The sequence below is a fragment of the Octopus bimaculoides genome, chromosome 11, assembly GCF_001194135.2.
Source record: "Octopus bimaculoides isolate UCB-OBI-ISO-001 chromosome 11, ASM119413v2, whole genome shotgun sequence".
NCBI lineage: Eukaryota > Metazoa > Mollusca > Cephalopoda > Octopoda > Octopodidae > Octopus > Octopus bimaculoides.
In genome coordinates this window covers 53,162,344-53,178,567 of record NC_068991.1, presented here as the reverse complement: position 1 = coordinate 53,178,567, position 16,224 = coordinate 53,162,344, and the positions used below count along the sequence as shown (strand labels likewise).

Below are 16,224 nucleotides of genomic sequence, written 5' to 3'. Positions count from 1 at the left end.
TATATATATATATACATATATATATATATATCCAGGAATGTCACCTCATAGCAATTAGAGAGGGAAACTGTAGATATAAATGATTTTTTTTAATATTTCATCTCACCAAAAACTCATCTTGGACATTAAGGTGTCTAGGTTTAACTCTTGTTTTCATTTTACCTGACTGATTTTAATTCGATATCTTAATTTGGTGCCACATAAAAATTACCCAGTGCACACTGTAAAATGGTTGGCATTAGGTAGGCAATCCAGCCATAGAAAGTCTGCTGAAACAGACAATTGGAGCCTGGGCAGCTCTTCTAGCTTGCAGCTCCTGTCAAACTGTCCAACTCATGTCGGCATGGAAAATGAACATTAAATGATTTGCAAGAAATTTACATTTTGAATCACCTAAGAACATTTCAGACACATTCTTTTCATTATCTGAAGATGAAATTAATCACAAGAAAAAGTGAGGGTTTTTTTTTTTTGGTTTTGTTTTTCTTCTCAGTAATATAAAATCTCAATGTATTTAAGCTTTAACCCTTTAGCATTCAGATTACTGTCAAATGCAATGCTTATTTCACATTGCTTTGAATTGATCATGCAATATCTTGTAGCTTTGAGATTTCAATGATGTAGGGGTAGTGTGAGAGGCTAAATCTGGCCAATTTGAACATAAATCAGAATATTCAGGCCAACTTAGCCAGTTTAACTGCTAAAGGATTAATTTCTGAAACTTAGTAACTCATAAACTTTGGTTTGCATGTGTGTGTCTATATCTGAATAGATGTGTATATGTATACTATATATTTGGATGTATGAGCATAATCCACTCACAAGACTTTGTCTGAGCTTGGTATTGTAGTGGAAGAAACTTGTTCAAGTTGCCACAAAGTGGGACTGAACTTGATGGTTACATACACATCAATGTGTATGTAGTGTATTTGTGTTTATGTATTTGTATATATTGGTGTATGTTTATGTGCATGCATGAATGTATGTATACATGTGTATATGTGTGTATAGATATGTGTAAATCTATAGTTGTATGTGCATGTACATATGCAATATGTATATATGTATCCTGTCTATATATGTAAGTAACTGTGTGTGTGTGTATACATAAACAGATGTTGGTCAACACTGATGGAAACAATTTAAAAGTGCTTTGTTAATATGAAATTGGTCCACCTCACCTTGGAGAATTGACTCTTATAGGTTCTGAGTGGTTGCCGGGGGAAATTTTGAGCAATTCTAGTAAAACCTACTTTGGCTCTTTCAGTGATGATGGTGGAGAAAAGCAACTCCCTAATGCCCATAAATGTTCATTTATATTGAGATCTGGTGATTGTAGGAACTAATCCATATAGTCTGCTTCACTTTTGAACTCGTCATATCAAATTAGCCATGTGAATTGTTTTATCACCTTGAAAGATTGTGCTGCCATTAGAGAATAATGTTTGTACCATTGGATAGACACGTTCAACCAAAAATACTGTGATAATTATTGACATTAATTCTTCCATGTAGAATAACTAAAGAGCCAAGAGAATTCCATAAGGCTGTCCAAATCATCACAGAGGCATTTTTATGCTTCACAGTAGGAGCTATGCAGTCAAGCTTATCTGGGTAGTCTTCAGAAAAAAAATTTGCTTCAAAATGGGAGGAAAGAGGTGAATGATGGTTCATTGGAAAAGATATTGTTCCATTGAGCCATTCGGGAAATCTTTATGGAACTCACAACAAACGGTTTTGGGTAACACAGGGTTGGCTCTGCTGTCATTTTTACTGCCATATTCCCACTATCTGAGTTTTTCTTTCTGTCCAGATTTATGCATGTCAGATCTGGTTTGATCTTGGTTTTGGAATGCCAAGATGATTTTAAGAGACTGTACCTCTTAAAATGTTAAACAATTCAGCAATTTTAGTGACAGAAGCTCCAGCCTTCTCTGTTCCAACAATTTGTCCTCTTTGGATATCACATATGTCATGAAGTACAAGGCATGCATAATGCATATGGACACATATACTAGAACAGTTTTGAATTCGTCATATTACCAATAGAATAAAATGTTTCTGTTATTTTGTCCAACTCGTCAATGTGTATGTACATATTTACTTATGTTCATATATCTACATGCATACTTTATATACATATGTATATGTATTTTTTGTATGTGTGTGAATATATGTACGTGTGTGTGTGTGTGTGTGTGTGTGTATATATTTGTACATGTTTCTATGTAATTATATTTATGCATGTATACATATGATTATATATGTAATTATGTCTGTGTGTAAATATATTAAATGTTGATATAAATACAATACCTGCTTCCCCGCATATCTCTTTCTCTCAATGCAAGTTTTTAAAAGACTATTTCTATGATTGCAATATTTGTAATTGAGAATTAGAACTCAATTGTCAATTGGAAATATTGTACTTCTGACCACTTTTTTTTTTTACTTGGTTTGTAGAGTAAAATTGATATGACTTAAATGTTAGCCTGGATAACTTGCTATGACTTAGCAATTCAAGTATTTTAGTTATATCAGTTTTTATTAAAAATCTGTTAAATGTTATACAGAATTTCTGTCATCAGTGTTTTTGTTACTACCTTCTAAATTGGCTGGAATAAATATTTTCCATTAAATTGTGTATATATTTATTGTAGCTGTTTTGAAAATCTGTTCAAATTTTTATTGTAAGTTTCAAAATCAGTTCTTCAGATTTATTCTAAGTTGATGGATCCACTGCACATTTTGTGTTCATTTGCTGCCACTAATCCTTAATCATTACCAATTTTTAGTTTTTTTTTTTTTTTTTTTTTTTTTTACGCTGGTATTATTAAAACAATACCACAGGCTTTGGTTAATATGAGGCATATTTTGTAGCAATCATTGCCTACCCTTGTCTCTTTTCACATTCTTGAAGGTTCTTAATTACTTTTTGTCAGATGCCTCAAACCTGCTGTTCCTTCCGTCGTTCAGGTGCATTTAAACATCCAAAGTAAACTATATCTGGGTATGTACTGTCTCTTGTCTGCTGTGACGTGTAATACACTTTGTCAGCTACCTGCTTATTGCCTCTTTTCAAGTCGAATCTCTTCTATCCGCAGATTTTTTTCCTTTTTGTTTTTATGGAAATAGTTATTAATGAAAAACTATTCAAAATTTTTACTGTTTAATGAAGACAATGTAGACATTTTTGTTGCTTTCATTTTATTTGCTATTCAATGTAAGTACTTCAGTTTTCACTTGTGCTATTTTCTCACAGCTCAAAATTTCTATATCAAAATTATTTTCAAGGATTATTTGCTTATCGTTTTTTCCTTTTTTCTTTTTTCCTCATTTCTTCCCATCCACTCCATTTTTTAAGTGTAAATGCTATGGCTTATATTTGTAGAAAAGAATTGTACAAGTAGGAATAAAAGTTAAGTGACTTCAGCTTAAATATATTATTTCTAAACTATATTAGATGATAAATAAAAAGAAATTTGGATTTGTTTTCACTTTTCTTTTTATTTTTGATATGAACATTTTTTCCATTTCTTTTTCAAATGCCTGGAAGGCTCATCCGCAATTGTTGACAGATTGTGTAACCTGAGTGACGGGTAATCTGCAGTGAAGGTTGGGTCAGATCCAGAACCACACAGTAATACCTGCACAACCCATATTAGTCTATAAGAAAACAAAGTATAAACATGTCTAAATTTGTCAAATTTTAAATAGGTCAGTTATCAAGTGGTTGATTTGATGACTTGCTATTAAATTTCTTTCCATAACTAATGAAAGAAAAATTAAACTATGAATGTTGCTGTAACTATCAATAGCTGAGCAACCTTAATCTTCATTATATAACAATTTTACTGCAAATAGCTAGTTGAGGTTTTTAAGACTTTGAGCCATGGTGATTAAATTTGTTTGAATTAGCTTAGTCTGTACTGGAGTTTTTTGTATTCTTAACATTGGAAAAGGTATTTCAATAACATAACTTTACTATCTACAATTGTAGCTTAAATGAGGCCAAATACAAGATAAACTTGATTTGTGGAAGAATTGAGCTTCCACCAATTTTGTTGCAAATACTCTTGTTCTAGTCTTTCAAGTAACAAGTGTTCAGAATTAAATGTCTGTGGGAGTGGTGGTGGTGGGGGAGGTTGAAGATCTCCAATATTTAAAAACTTACTGTACAAAGATGCTGGTTAGCTGCTGTAAATATCAACCCCTGAACATAACTATCTTGAGTACCTGGACGCATGAGGCCATTACCTGGTTTCCATGTTGTATAGGTGACCAAGATCATAAGATTGCCTCCTGAATGAGGTGCTAGTTTGTTGCAGGGTTCCTCAGTTGCAGTTGAGTGAACTAGAACAATTTGAAATGAAGTGTTTTGCCCAACAACACAATGCATTGTCAGGTCCAGGAATCGACACCACCCTAACCACTAGCTACTTCGTCTAGTTAGTTGCAGAAGGCAACAGTAAGTCATATGATCTTCCATAATCTTTTAAAGAACAACTTTGTTATGGGTGAGGTTTGTGATATGAGCATAAAAAGTTAAAGCTATTACCTTTTCATATAATTAATATCCCTGAAGATTGTGTAGTTGTTTAGCAGTAATGAGTGAGGAGGGATGTACATATGGAGTAGCGGAATAAATGAGGAGTGATGTACGTGTATGGAGTAGCGGAATAAATGTGGAGGGAGGTGCGTGTATGGAGTGGCAGAATAAGTGAGGAAAAGTGTGTGTGTCTTTGTATACACACACAGATAGCAGAATTAATGTAGACTTGAATGACTAAGTGGAGGTGAATTGAAATATCTTAAAACATTTTGCACAATTATGTGGTTTCTTGATTTATTCTCTGGGACCACAGATTCTCAAAGATGTTTTATTCTCCTTAACTTGAAGTTCTTTTCAAAAATCTGTTGGTTGTAGCATTCTACTTGAGTTTCACTTTATTTATAAACTGTGCACCATTTCTATCAGATTTATTAATGTGGTTCCTGGTCTCAGTGATCAATTAATTGCAAAAGGTTTCTCTTTGTTTTTTTTTAAATTCCAAAAACCTTGTTCACATCTATATTTATTGCTGTTTAACAATACTATAGTTAAAATCTGCTGCATTAAACATCACTTTTAATGTTAGTTTTCACAAGACCATCACTCAATCTTACCTTTTTCACCTAACATTCCCATTAGTGGATAAACCTTATATTTGGATGCTGGTATGGCTGAGTGGTTAAGGAGTTGGCATTGCAATCTTGAGGTCCTGGGTTTGATTCCACTGCATGGTACCTTAGGCAAGTGTCTTCTTACTATAACCTCAAGCTTATTCAAACCCTGTGAATGAAAATTGAAAACTCTGAAAGCCTATCATGTCTTGTATCTAATTCACAGGACCAATTTTGTCAAACACTGGCATACTAATTCTGCCTGAGGATTACATTTAAAGATATACATATCTTGGAATACTCAGTCACGTATATTATAATTCTTTCAACTAATTAAATCATTGGAATATCCTCATTGAAACCAACTGAAGATCCCTTCATTTAATTTGTTATAAATTGAGTTTATATTTATTTTAATCACTAGTATTTACACAAACCAATAAATGGTTGCAAGTCCTGCTAGAAAAAGCAACCCCATCTCACTGCCATTTTAACACACGGAATTAATGCAGTTCTTGACACAATGTGTCTGAAGTGGGATGGTCATGAATGGAGTATTTTAATCATGGGTCTGACGAGTACAGTCTGGCACCTCTTTATATTTTCTGTGAAGATGCAAGTCACTTAGTTGTAAATATTTTCACAATTTCCACCTCTAATTACATCGGTATTAGACAGGGGAAATAGCTAGTCAGGATAGTCGCTGAAATGCTGAATTATTCAGTGATATAGGACACTTCCTAGACATTTGCATTGCCAAACAGGTTGTATAGAGACGTACCCTATGACTGCTACAAAGATAAAGAAATAGAAATATCTGTTGATCTGGAGAAAACCTTGCCTTCTAGTCTAGTGGTCACTGTGAAAATTGGGTGTTGAGGTATGGCTTGTGAGTGTATGCAAGCTATTGCATAGAGTTTCCATCAACTAAGGTGGGAGTTAGCAATGAGATCAGTAAGGAGTTATTACAGTTCTCCAGGCCATACATAACAGTAAAGTCTGAAGACTGCTGTTATGGTAGATATTAAAGACTTAAAGATCAAATTCCAAACATTGAAGAGTTTAAATAAACCTAGGAAAGAAAATCCTTTTTTAATTAGCAGGAAAAAATTCAAGAGGACTCGACAGAAATGTGCTGGTTACTGAAAGAATTCTATTTGGGTGCACCCAGTATAGTGTTGTGTGCTAACAAACTGAAAAAAGCTTTGTATAGGAGTTGTTAGCAAGAAGAGCACCTTTGAAATAAATTCTCACAAGGGTCCCTCGAAGTCGTTTGTTATTTCGGGTCCTAATTATTAGTGTTTGTAGTTCTGAAAGCATAGTATCCAGAGTAAAAGTAATGGGAAAAGGAATTCTCTGTGCAACTGAAGAATAAAATTGTATGTTGCTTGTGGACAGTTGAATGTGGAAGATGTGCTGAAGCTGGAAAAAAATGAGGTGAGCACATTCTGTTGGTTGGTTGATGTTAGCATGTATGGATGATAAAATACAAACGAGCTTCAGGAAGAATTGAGTAAAAAAAAAAAAAAAAAGGGAATTGGATTAGTGTGGTTAGGATATGTGATATGTATGGAGGATGACAGTTGGGTGAAGTGATCCTTTGGATAGAAGATATGGGAAGTAAAAATTCATCTCAGTAAGTGAAACCTTTCAAGGGAATTTCATTTAATAATTTGAGAGTTAATATTGGATCAAAGGTTTGATATCCTGTAAAATAAGGTACACAAGGAATATAACTTTAATTGTAGCGTTTACATAATCATGATAGTTAGAAAATATATATGGAGTTTTTGTCTGTGTAATTATCAATAATTAACCTTGTATATGAGTGTTCAATAACAATGACTGTTTTCCAAAATTTAGTTTCAGAATGAATTTACAATTTCAATTATCTTTAATAAATCACTTTAATTGAAAAAATTGACTAATAAAAATGAGTAACAGTTCACTTAAAATATGAATTTTCTCTTTAAGCACCGGTGATAGTTCCACATAAAAGGCACCCAGTAAACTCTGTAAAGCAGTTAGTGTTAGGAAGGACATTCAACTGTAGAAACCATGCCAGAACAGACAGTTGGAGCCTGGTACAGCTCTCCTGCATGAAAGATAGATAGTAAATGATATTGTCTACAGATTTTATTGATTTCGTACATTGTTACTTAAGCATTACACTGGTTGCATATTTTACCTCTTTAAAATATTTCTATTCTGAAAATGTTTGTAATACTTCAGAAATTACGACTTCCAAGTGCTACACTTTTAGATTGATACAATTTAGTTGTGAGAACATAATTTTATATAAAATATTTTGATGTACTTTCTTCAGTGTTTGACCCAAGTTAACTTGTTAATGTAATGAAGCAACAAAAGTGTCTCAACTGATAAATTGAATCACTCTCTAATTATACTCTACTACTGTCTGAAAGGATATGTTGAATAATAATGTAGTTGTGATGCACACTGCCTAATGTAAAAGGATCATCATTGCTGATTTGGGGAACTAAATAACTGGTATTTTTGACTAGTTATGTCCCAGTACATTATTATAGTTAACTAATCCATGCACTGTCTGAACTGGTTATTTCCTAAATAATCACTTTAGCTAAACTACCAATGAATCATCAGTGCAGTCTATACTCCTTGTTAAAATATGTTAACCAAACATTGCACCTAATACATTTAAACATGAATGGACTGCATAATTCAGATGTCACGATAATTCCTATATATCAAATAATCTGCATTTTTCATAGTACTGGACAGCTTTCTTTTCCTTAGTAGTTTTGTCCACTTTTTTTCCATTCCATTGTTATGACCAATTGGCTTCTGTTAAAAGACAGTCAGTGGCAATAGTTTTTCATACTTTATTAGTGTTTCTTGTTACCCCATTCTGTAAGAGGTTATATAAATCATATTTTATGAGCCTGGTATTTATTCTATCAGTCTTTTCCCTAACCACTAAGTTATGGGGGATGTTCACTACACACACGCACACACACACGCACACACATACAGGTTTTTCCAGTTTCTATCAAATCCACTCATGGGTGTGGTTGACCCAAGGCTATAGAAAACATCTGCCCAAGGTCCCATGCAGTGGGACTGAACCAAGAACCATGTGACTGGGAGGCAAATTTCGTACCACACAGCTATGCCTGTGCCTATAAATCATATAGAAAGAACTTTCACAAAGCTAGACATAAACCGGTTCCACAAGATAAATGTATTTGTTTTTTCAAGTCCATTTTCTGCAGCTCTTTAGCAAATGGCATAGAATATTTTGTGTTGAAACTTCCAAGCTATATGGTGTCACATTAAAATTTTTGGTTACTCTCCTCATATTTCATGACTTGGTCCATGAGTTTTTACCGTTTTAATATGTTCTTGTGAATAACCAATATATCAGCTACTGAGACTACAATCCTATCGGTGATGAATATAATTCCATTCCAAACTGACTTAGTTTTCAGTATATATATTGTTACTATACTTAGATTTGTTTTCCAACATTTATCTTAAATAAGCTTGCTTGCTTTTGTTCTAGAAAACTATACAGCAAGTTTATAATCTTTACATCATGAAATCCTGCTTCCACTTTCTACAAATTGATTACATTTTAGGATTAAAGTGTTTCAGAACTGAAATTGTTTTATTAGACATACTTATTAGATTTACTATTTGTTGTTTTTTTTAAATTTCATTAAAGACCTGAAAACCTTCAGGATTCATTGCAACACTAGTTCCATTTTGCTCAATCTGTTTTACAATAGAGAGTATCTGTGATTTATGTGTGGACAATTGATTGTTTGGGTGAGGTTAGATATAACTCAGACTTCAGCACATTTTAACATTCCTTATTTCATTAAACCATCAAAGATTTTTTTTTGTCATTTGGTTAATTATTTATTCATAATAATTTGTAAATGTATATTTGTCTATTAATTCACAGCAAGAGCAGTTTCCATTGCTTTTTTTTAAAACCCTTCCAAGATTGAGGAATAATGTTAATCGCTGGTAGAGACACTATATTTTGTTTAACAACCATAATATACTACCATGTATATTAACGATTTATAAGTTCATGCTGTCTACATTTCATATGTGAATATGTCTATGTAAGCAATGTGACCAGAGATAGAAAAATAATGGGTATATATGCATATTTCAGGAGTTTATGCTCCTTCAGCACCACATCCAACCCTTTAATTATCTACAAATACATTACTTAAATAGCCACTAAGTTTAGCGGTGCAACACTGTTGGATAGACCAATTTACATATTAAATATATTCCTGGCAACTGTTGCGTAAATATTAATTGCTGGTAGGGACACAGTATTTTGTTTTGCAACCATAGTATACTACTAAATATATTAAAGGTTTATAATCAATCCTGCATCCTACTTTTGTGTTAGCAGTGTTATTCTATAGAAAATCTACAAATAAAATGAGAAATGATACGAGTCTCGTTCACTAAATTTCTACATGGAGTAGAGTAGGAATGAGAAATCCAAGTGAATGGATCTCTAAAGGAAATGTTCAGTTTCAGTTGCAGAAAGGGTGGGCAGTGGTGAAAGTAATGTTGTTGCACTCCGTCGCTTACAACGTCGAGGGTTCCAATTGATCTGATCAACGGAACAGCCTGCTCGTGAAATTAACGTGCAAGTGGCTGAGCACTCCACAGACACGTGTACCCTTAACGTAGTTCTCAGGGATATTCAGCGTGACAGTGTGACAAGGCTGACCCTCTGAATTACAGGCACAACAGAAACAGGAAGTAAGAGTGAGAAAGTTGTGGTGAAAGAGTACAGCAGGATTCGCCACCATCCCCTGCCGGAGCCTCGTGGAGCTTTAGGTGTTTTCGCTCAATAAACACTCACAACGCCCGGTCTGGGAATCGAAACCGCAATCCTATGACCATGAGTCCGCTACCCTAACCACTGGGCCATTGCACCTCCACGGTGAAAGTAATAGAGAGGTGATAAATTGAAATGTTTCATTTGGGTTTAGATCGTCTTTTCTCTCCTAGTTGCACTATTTTGTATTGGCCACACAGTTATATGGATGTGTATCACATGTGAAAAATGATCATTTTCATTTACAAACTTGTTGCTTGATAAACTGTATGAAAGATTGGCTGTAATTCACTAATCTTTTGAATTTAAAATGTTTTTGCTCAAAGTATCAAAAGTTCTGCTCTTCTGAGGTTGAGAAATTCAAGGCAGCTTTGGGTTGGCTGCAATTTGTGAGTAGAGAAAAGCATAGGCTGTTATACAAATGCTAGAGATCAAAGAGGGTGTACTGTGTTTGAGGTTTTGCTAATAATTTTATTTTTGCATAGTATGTTATTGCTGGTCTATATAAGCAATAGACCAATGTAGTATTTTGTCTAGTATATGGTCAACATTAACACCAATGTATTTATTTACTGCATGTGTTGAGGAAATCCAGCTTATCAGGATTATTCTTGGCTATGTAGTAAAACTGAAAGGTCATCGATTATAAATATTTTAAAGAGGTTTTTCAAGATTAGGTTATTATTTCTCCATTACAGGATATTTCCAATGTCTCTGTTCAGAGACAAATGTTAAAATTACATGTTGATTAGCATAGTGTGAAATAAATTTGGTTTTTCATAGTTCATTTTATTTTCACATTTTTGTCAGAAGATATTTAAAAGTAATTATGAAGAATATTGTGTTGACCATTTCCTAGATAGTGGTAGAAAAACTTGATATTTGATTTGCCATTTCAGTATCTCCATTCTGAGTGAAAGGAAAGGTCTAACATACCATGTCATCATGAATACTTCCATTGTTGGCAAACATACAACTTTTTACTCCATTATTTTTCAGTCCTTCTTATAACAGGAACATACTTAGAAACATGTGTACATTGGTGAATATTTGAGATTCCTCTCTTGGATCATGTATGTTCCCCATTTCGGGCAACTTACCATTTAACACTTTCGTTGAATCCTATTTGAGACCTCTTTCTCTCTCAAAGCCTATCTCATTATACAACATTACATTCATCTCATCTCGTATACTTCATATGTGATACAATCAACCATTTTTACCAGCAGCAGTGCAAACAACTCTTGCTATTTTTTCCATCATTTTATCCTAATACCATCTCAGCACTAATTAGATTAACTCAGTGACACTCTGTCATGAGCTATTTTTATTCATGTGATTACTTGCTATTGAGTCATTGTCTTTGATATGATAGCTCTAATGGGGCATGCAGACTACACAGGGCAGTCACTTATTAAATGTAATTGAAGGTATGTTAGGTTTAAGAAAGCAGGTGGCCAAAACCCTTGCTATACTTACTGTCTGGTACCAATCCTTTACAGTAATAAATTCAGTATCTTTGGCTATGTCTCAAGAAATTGCACCTCTTCTACTTGGGTGATTGAAATAAATTCTCATATTTTATGTCAGTCAAAAGTAACAAATGTATGAATTACATTGACAGAGGTTGGTCCCACTTTATATAATCAAATAAACTGAATTAGGTTTTTGTTTGATTTTGTTTCAGTTAGCATGGAGAATAAAAAACAAACTTCATCTTGGCTGAATTTGAACTAAGGATGTGGAGACATGACATATTTTTGGGGACTGGATTATTTTATATCATACCTATTTGAATGTATTGAAATGAGCTTATATAAACATATAGTTTAAAGTATTTTAACTTAAAATTTTAAGGGATTAATTCAAATATTCTACAGTAGTGTATGATAAAACACCCCTAATGCTAACTTATTTTAGTAACAGGCATTCTGATATTTTCTATGTACATGATTTAAAATCCGAAAGATTTGATTTCAATATAGCAGAGATTAAATAGTAGTAAATTGTATGTTTGTGTACTAATATATTGAACACTGTAACAATGCTATACGAATTAATTTTTCTCGGTTTATTTTCCAGTTGCAAATATATTTTTGTAAAATATTAACATTTTTCTTTGATTTCTCTCTTTCAGTTTTTCTTTTAATGTTGGTCCTTACGGCAACTGTGTTGCTTTTACTGCAGTTTCTCTACCAAGCATCAGTGAAACACCCCAGATACATATGTGTGTATATTACCATCATTACCTACCTAAAACGTTATCTACATTACTATTGGGCTGTTATGAATTACAAAGCAACACCTACCAGTTGCTGAATATTTTGAAGGTTGACTGGATTGTATAACTATTGAGAATCAAAAGTCATAACAGTGAATACACTGGAACAAATGCTATATTTGATAATGGTAAATCTTTTAGATTCTGTGACTATGAAACAAAGAAATCATGTTAACAAAAGAATCTTGTAAATTATACAACTGTAAAGGACAAAATTATATACACTTCCAGACGAACAATTATATATCATTATTTCTCTGAAAGAATTTAACTTATATTGGTGTTTGAAGATTTTCAATAAATTGTGTGATGCCAACTACAGGTTCATCTCTACTCAAAGAAAACATGTTCGAAATAATTAACATAACACATTGCTCATTATGAGTATTTTGCTTTATAAACTTTCCAGAGTGTTTCTCTGAACTAGTGGAACCTACAAACCTTGTATGTATATATATATATATATATATATATATATATATATATATATATATATATATACATATATATCAGACCGAATAAACTCAGGGCATGGTATTCTAAAATAATGGTAAAACGAATTCTGGGATGTAGTATGATTAATCTAAGTAATTGCCATACTTTCTAGGAAGATTTCCTTGGACACCCTAAAATAAAGAATCAAAAAGTCTTGTTTCAGAATATTTAAAAAAATAAAATATAAAAATGGAAAAATATATGCTGTGACACTTAGCTAGTCTCCTTTGAATTATTTATGCATATATGCACACATACACACAACCACATACACGCATACAAGCATAATTTTTTTAAACCCTGAGTATCATACTTGCAGAAAGGTACATGGATAATGTTTAAGTTTTGTTGGACAGAGTGTTTAAATGATTGTGTGTGTGTATAAAATATATATACACACAAAGTATTTCATGAATACTATTTAATCATTGTCTACTCTTTAATACTTTCTCCACCCCATGTACCATTGGTTGTTCAAATTGTACAGCCTCTCTGACAATATCTGCTTTTGCCTTTCTATTTAATATCCACTAAAATAATTTCTAATTCAACCTATCATTTCTGGACATAAATTTTCTTTTAATTACTGTCCGTTATTTTTTTATAAGCTTCTGACCTAAAGTCTTTCAAGTGAATTGTCATTTTTGTTAACGTCCACTAATCCATTATTACATTTTAGGATTACTAAAAACTGATTTATTCCTGCCAGAAGATTAAATTCTTGATGGATTGGTTGGAAATATGCAGTACTTAATAAAAATTTTTAAAAAACAGTTTTTAGGTAATGACTATTATCACTATAATATTGTTCACGTTTCAGCATATGCACCAATTCCTCTAAAAGTTCAACATTGTAAAAAAAAAATTTTTTTAGACTTTCTCATTTCCCTATGCTAATTAAGCAATTGTTTTGTAATTGGTATGTACAATCATACCATCCTTAACACACACACACACACACACAAAAACTCATTCTCTCTCTTGCCCTATATTTAAATTTTTTTTAAATTTAAACACCTCAAATGTCTTTATATGTATACAAAATAAAATGTTTTTAAATTTTATCTTTACATTTTCTCTTTAAGTTTGTCAACTGGGGGGGGGGACAAATCAGGTAAATTGTTCGTATTTACGAAATTGTTGGTTTTCATGTTTGTGTGTGTGTGTGTGTGTGTCTACCCAGAACCACGCTAATAGCTTAGGAGTGAAATTTAGGATTTCTCAGTTTTCTGTGAATCAATTTTGATAAAACATTTCCCAGCTGGTTTGCACACTATGGCAGCACCATTATGTTTTCATTATTCTGTGTAATGTCCTTATTTTTTTAGTTTTATTTTCAGATTCTTCAGTTTTTGGGTGAACAACACTAATAGCTTTTGAATGAAAATAGCTTATAATAATAATGAAATTGTTTATAGTGCTCAGGTGCACTGCAACTTCTCAAAAGTGCATATACAGTACATAGTACAGGAAAGTGAACAGTGTACGAGTTATGATTGGCATGTGTGCATGCGTGTGGAGGTGGGATATAAGGAGTAGTGTTGGAGTATATATTTAACGGATAACCATAATATTATAACATTTACTGACATAATGAATTATATAGCCACAAGAGCGCCATTTCGATGGATAACTTCAAAAACCCTATTAGTCATGGAATCTGTCAATTTCTTAATAGTATCTGGTTAGACCGCGTCTGCTGCAGCTTTGATGGTTGCTCATAAGACATCTTTTGATATAAATTGGCGTCCATCAGCATAAACGTCTTGCTTAATGATGGACCAAAGATTTTCGATAGGGTTGCAATCTGGAGATGCTGGCAATTACACCATCAGCCTTTCACATCATATGCTGTAAGACCCTAGTAGTGTTTAGGTGGTCCTAGCTGAGTGGGGAGGGAGCGTTGTCATGCTTGAATATGAGATTCCTTAGAAGTAACAGCAGTATGTCATCTAGCCAGGAATCCAAGATCTCCTTCAGGAGACTGCAGTAGGCAACTGTGGTCACTTTAACCCCTTCAGGCACCCTGACTGGGCCAACAAGTCTGTCCCTAATGATAACCAGCCCACATGACTCCTCCACCCTGCTGTTCATGTAAAAGTTGGTGACACTCATCTCCAAAATAGACCCAACCATCAGGTCTGTCAAGGGTTGCTCTGGTTTCATCAGTGAACAAAACACAACTAACATCATGTACTTTTGGGCCCATTGAAGCCTTAAACTCTTGTGATGGGGTGTTGGAGGCAGTTCCAGAGGTTCTTGCTCGGAAACCATGGATGTGATTTCTAGTGGTTTTGAAGTCTAGAGATGGTGAAAATGGTTTTGCTTGCTTGTCCAGGTTTCCCACATAACTTGTGGCCAATATTCCTAGCTGTCACAGTCTTGGAGGTGCCAGAATCGGATCATTTCTTCCTTGGTGGAGGGCCTTTCAGGAATCGTCTAACCCTATCTACATGGCAACCTAATTTCTCCGCAATGACATGAAGAGAGGTGCTTTTATCACTTTTGCTTGATGATGACAGACTTTTCATCGTTAAGGCCTTTTCCATGCCCCATTGCTCTTAGAGAGGAGAGACACTATTAGTGTGGTTCACCCAAAAACTGAAGAATCTGAAATAAAAAAGGACTTTACATAGAATAATGAAAAGATACCAATGGTGTTGCCATAATGTGCAAACCAGCTGGGAAGAGTTTTATCAAAATCGATTCACAAAACCAAGAAGTCTTAAATTTCATTCTTAAGCTATTAGCATGGTTCTGGGTGTGTATGCATACATACATACATGCATGTATGTATGTGTGTGTGTGTGTGTGTATATGTATGCATATATATATATATATATATATATATATATATATATCTATATAAATAAATAAAAAATCTCATTGTCTGGTATAAGTTTGCTTATATCACACAATGATAGTTAAGTTTGCTCCCTAGCCACATGGTTTCAGGTTTAGTCTCACTGCAGAACACCTTAGGCAAGTGTCTTTTATAGCACTGGGCAACCAACGCCTTGTAAGTGTATTTGGTTGATGGAAACTGAAAGAAATTTACCCTGTATGTGTCCATTTCTTCTGTCTAAGTCAACTTTGCCTTTCATCCTTTCAGGTTCAATAAAATAAGTACCAGTCAAGTACTAGGGTCGATGTAATTGATTAGTCCTCTCCTCTAAAATTTTAGGTCTTGTACCTATAGTAGAAGGGATTGTGTTTTTGTTGTAAATGAATGGTATTTATTGCAAGTTTCTGCAAAAGCATGTCTGGCCATAGGGAAATATTACCTTGTTTAGAAACAAATAAGGATTAGTGACAGGAAGGGCTTCTGTTCATAAACTTCATCAAACCCAAGCAAGCATGGAAAAGCGGATGTTAAAATGATGACATATATATATATGTATGTATATATATATATATATATATATATATA

General features: G+C 33.5%; 1 protein-coding gene across 4 annotated transcripts in view; it reads left to right on the top strand.

The window, feature by feature from the left end:
* Window positions 1–13,858, top strand: part of LOC106879480 (protein bicaudal D) — a 36,320-nt gene extending 22,462 nt beyond the window's left edge. For 2 of the 4 annotated variants that reach the window (XR_008265220.1, XM_052971809.1), the window contains exons 3-4: window positions 2,943–3,010; window positions 12,156–13,858. Coding sequence is in view for 2 of the 4 variants with exons in the window: in XM_052971809.1 (XP_052827769.1) it covers window positions 2,943–2,999 (57 nt within the window). In the remaining 2 variants the exon portion in view is untranslated. The remainder of the gene's footprint in view (window positions 1–2,942; window positions 3,011–12,155) is intronic. The other 2 variants (XM_052971810.1, XM_052971807.1) reach the window with 1 other exon arrangement.
* Window positions 13,859–16,224: the final 2,366 nt, after the last annotated feature.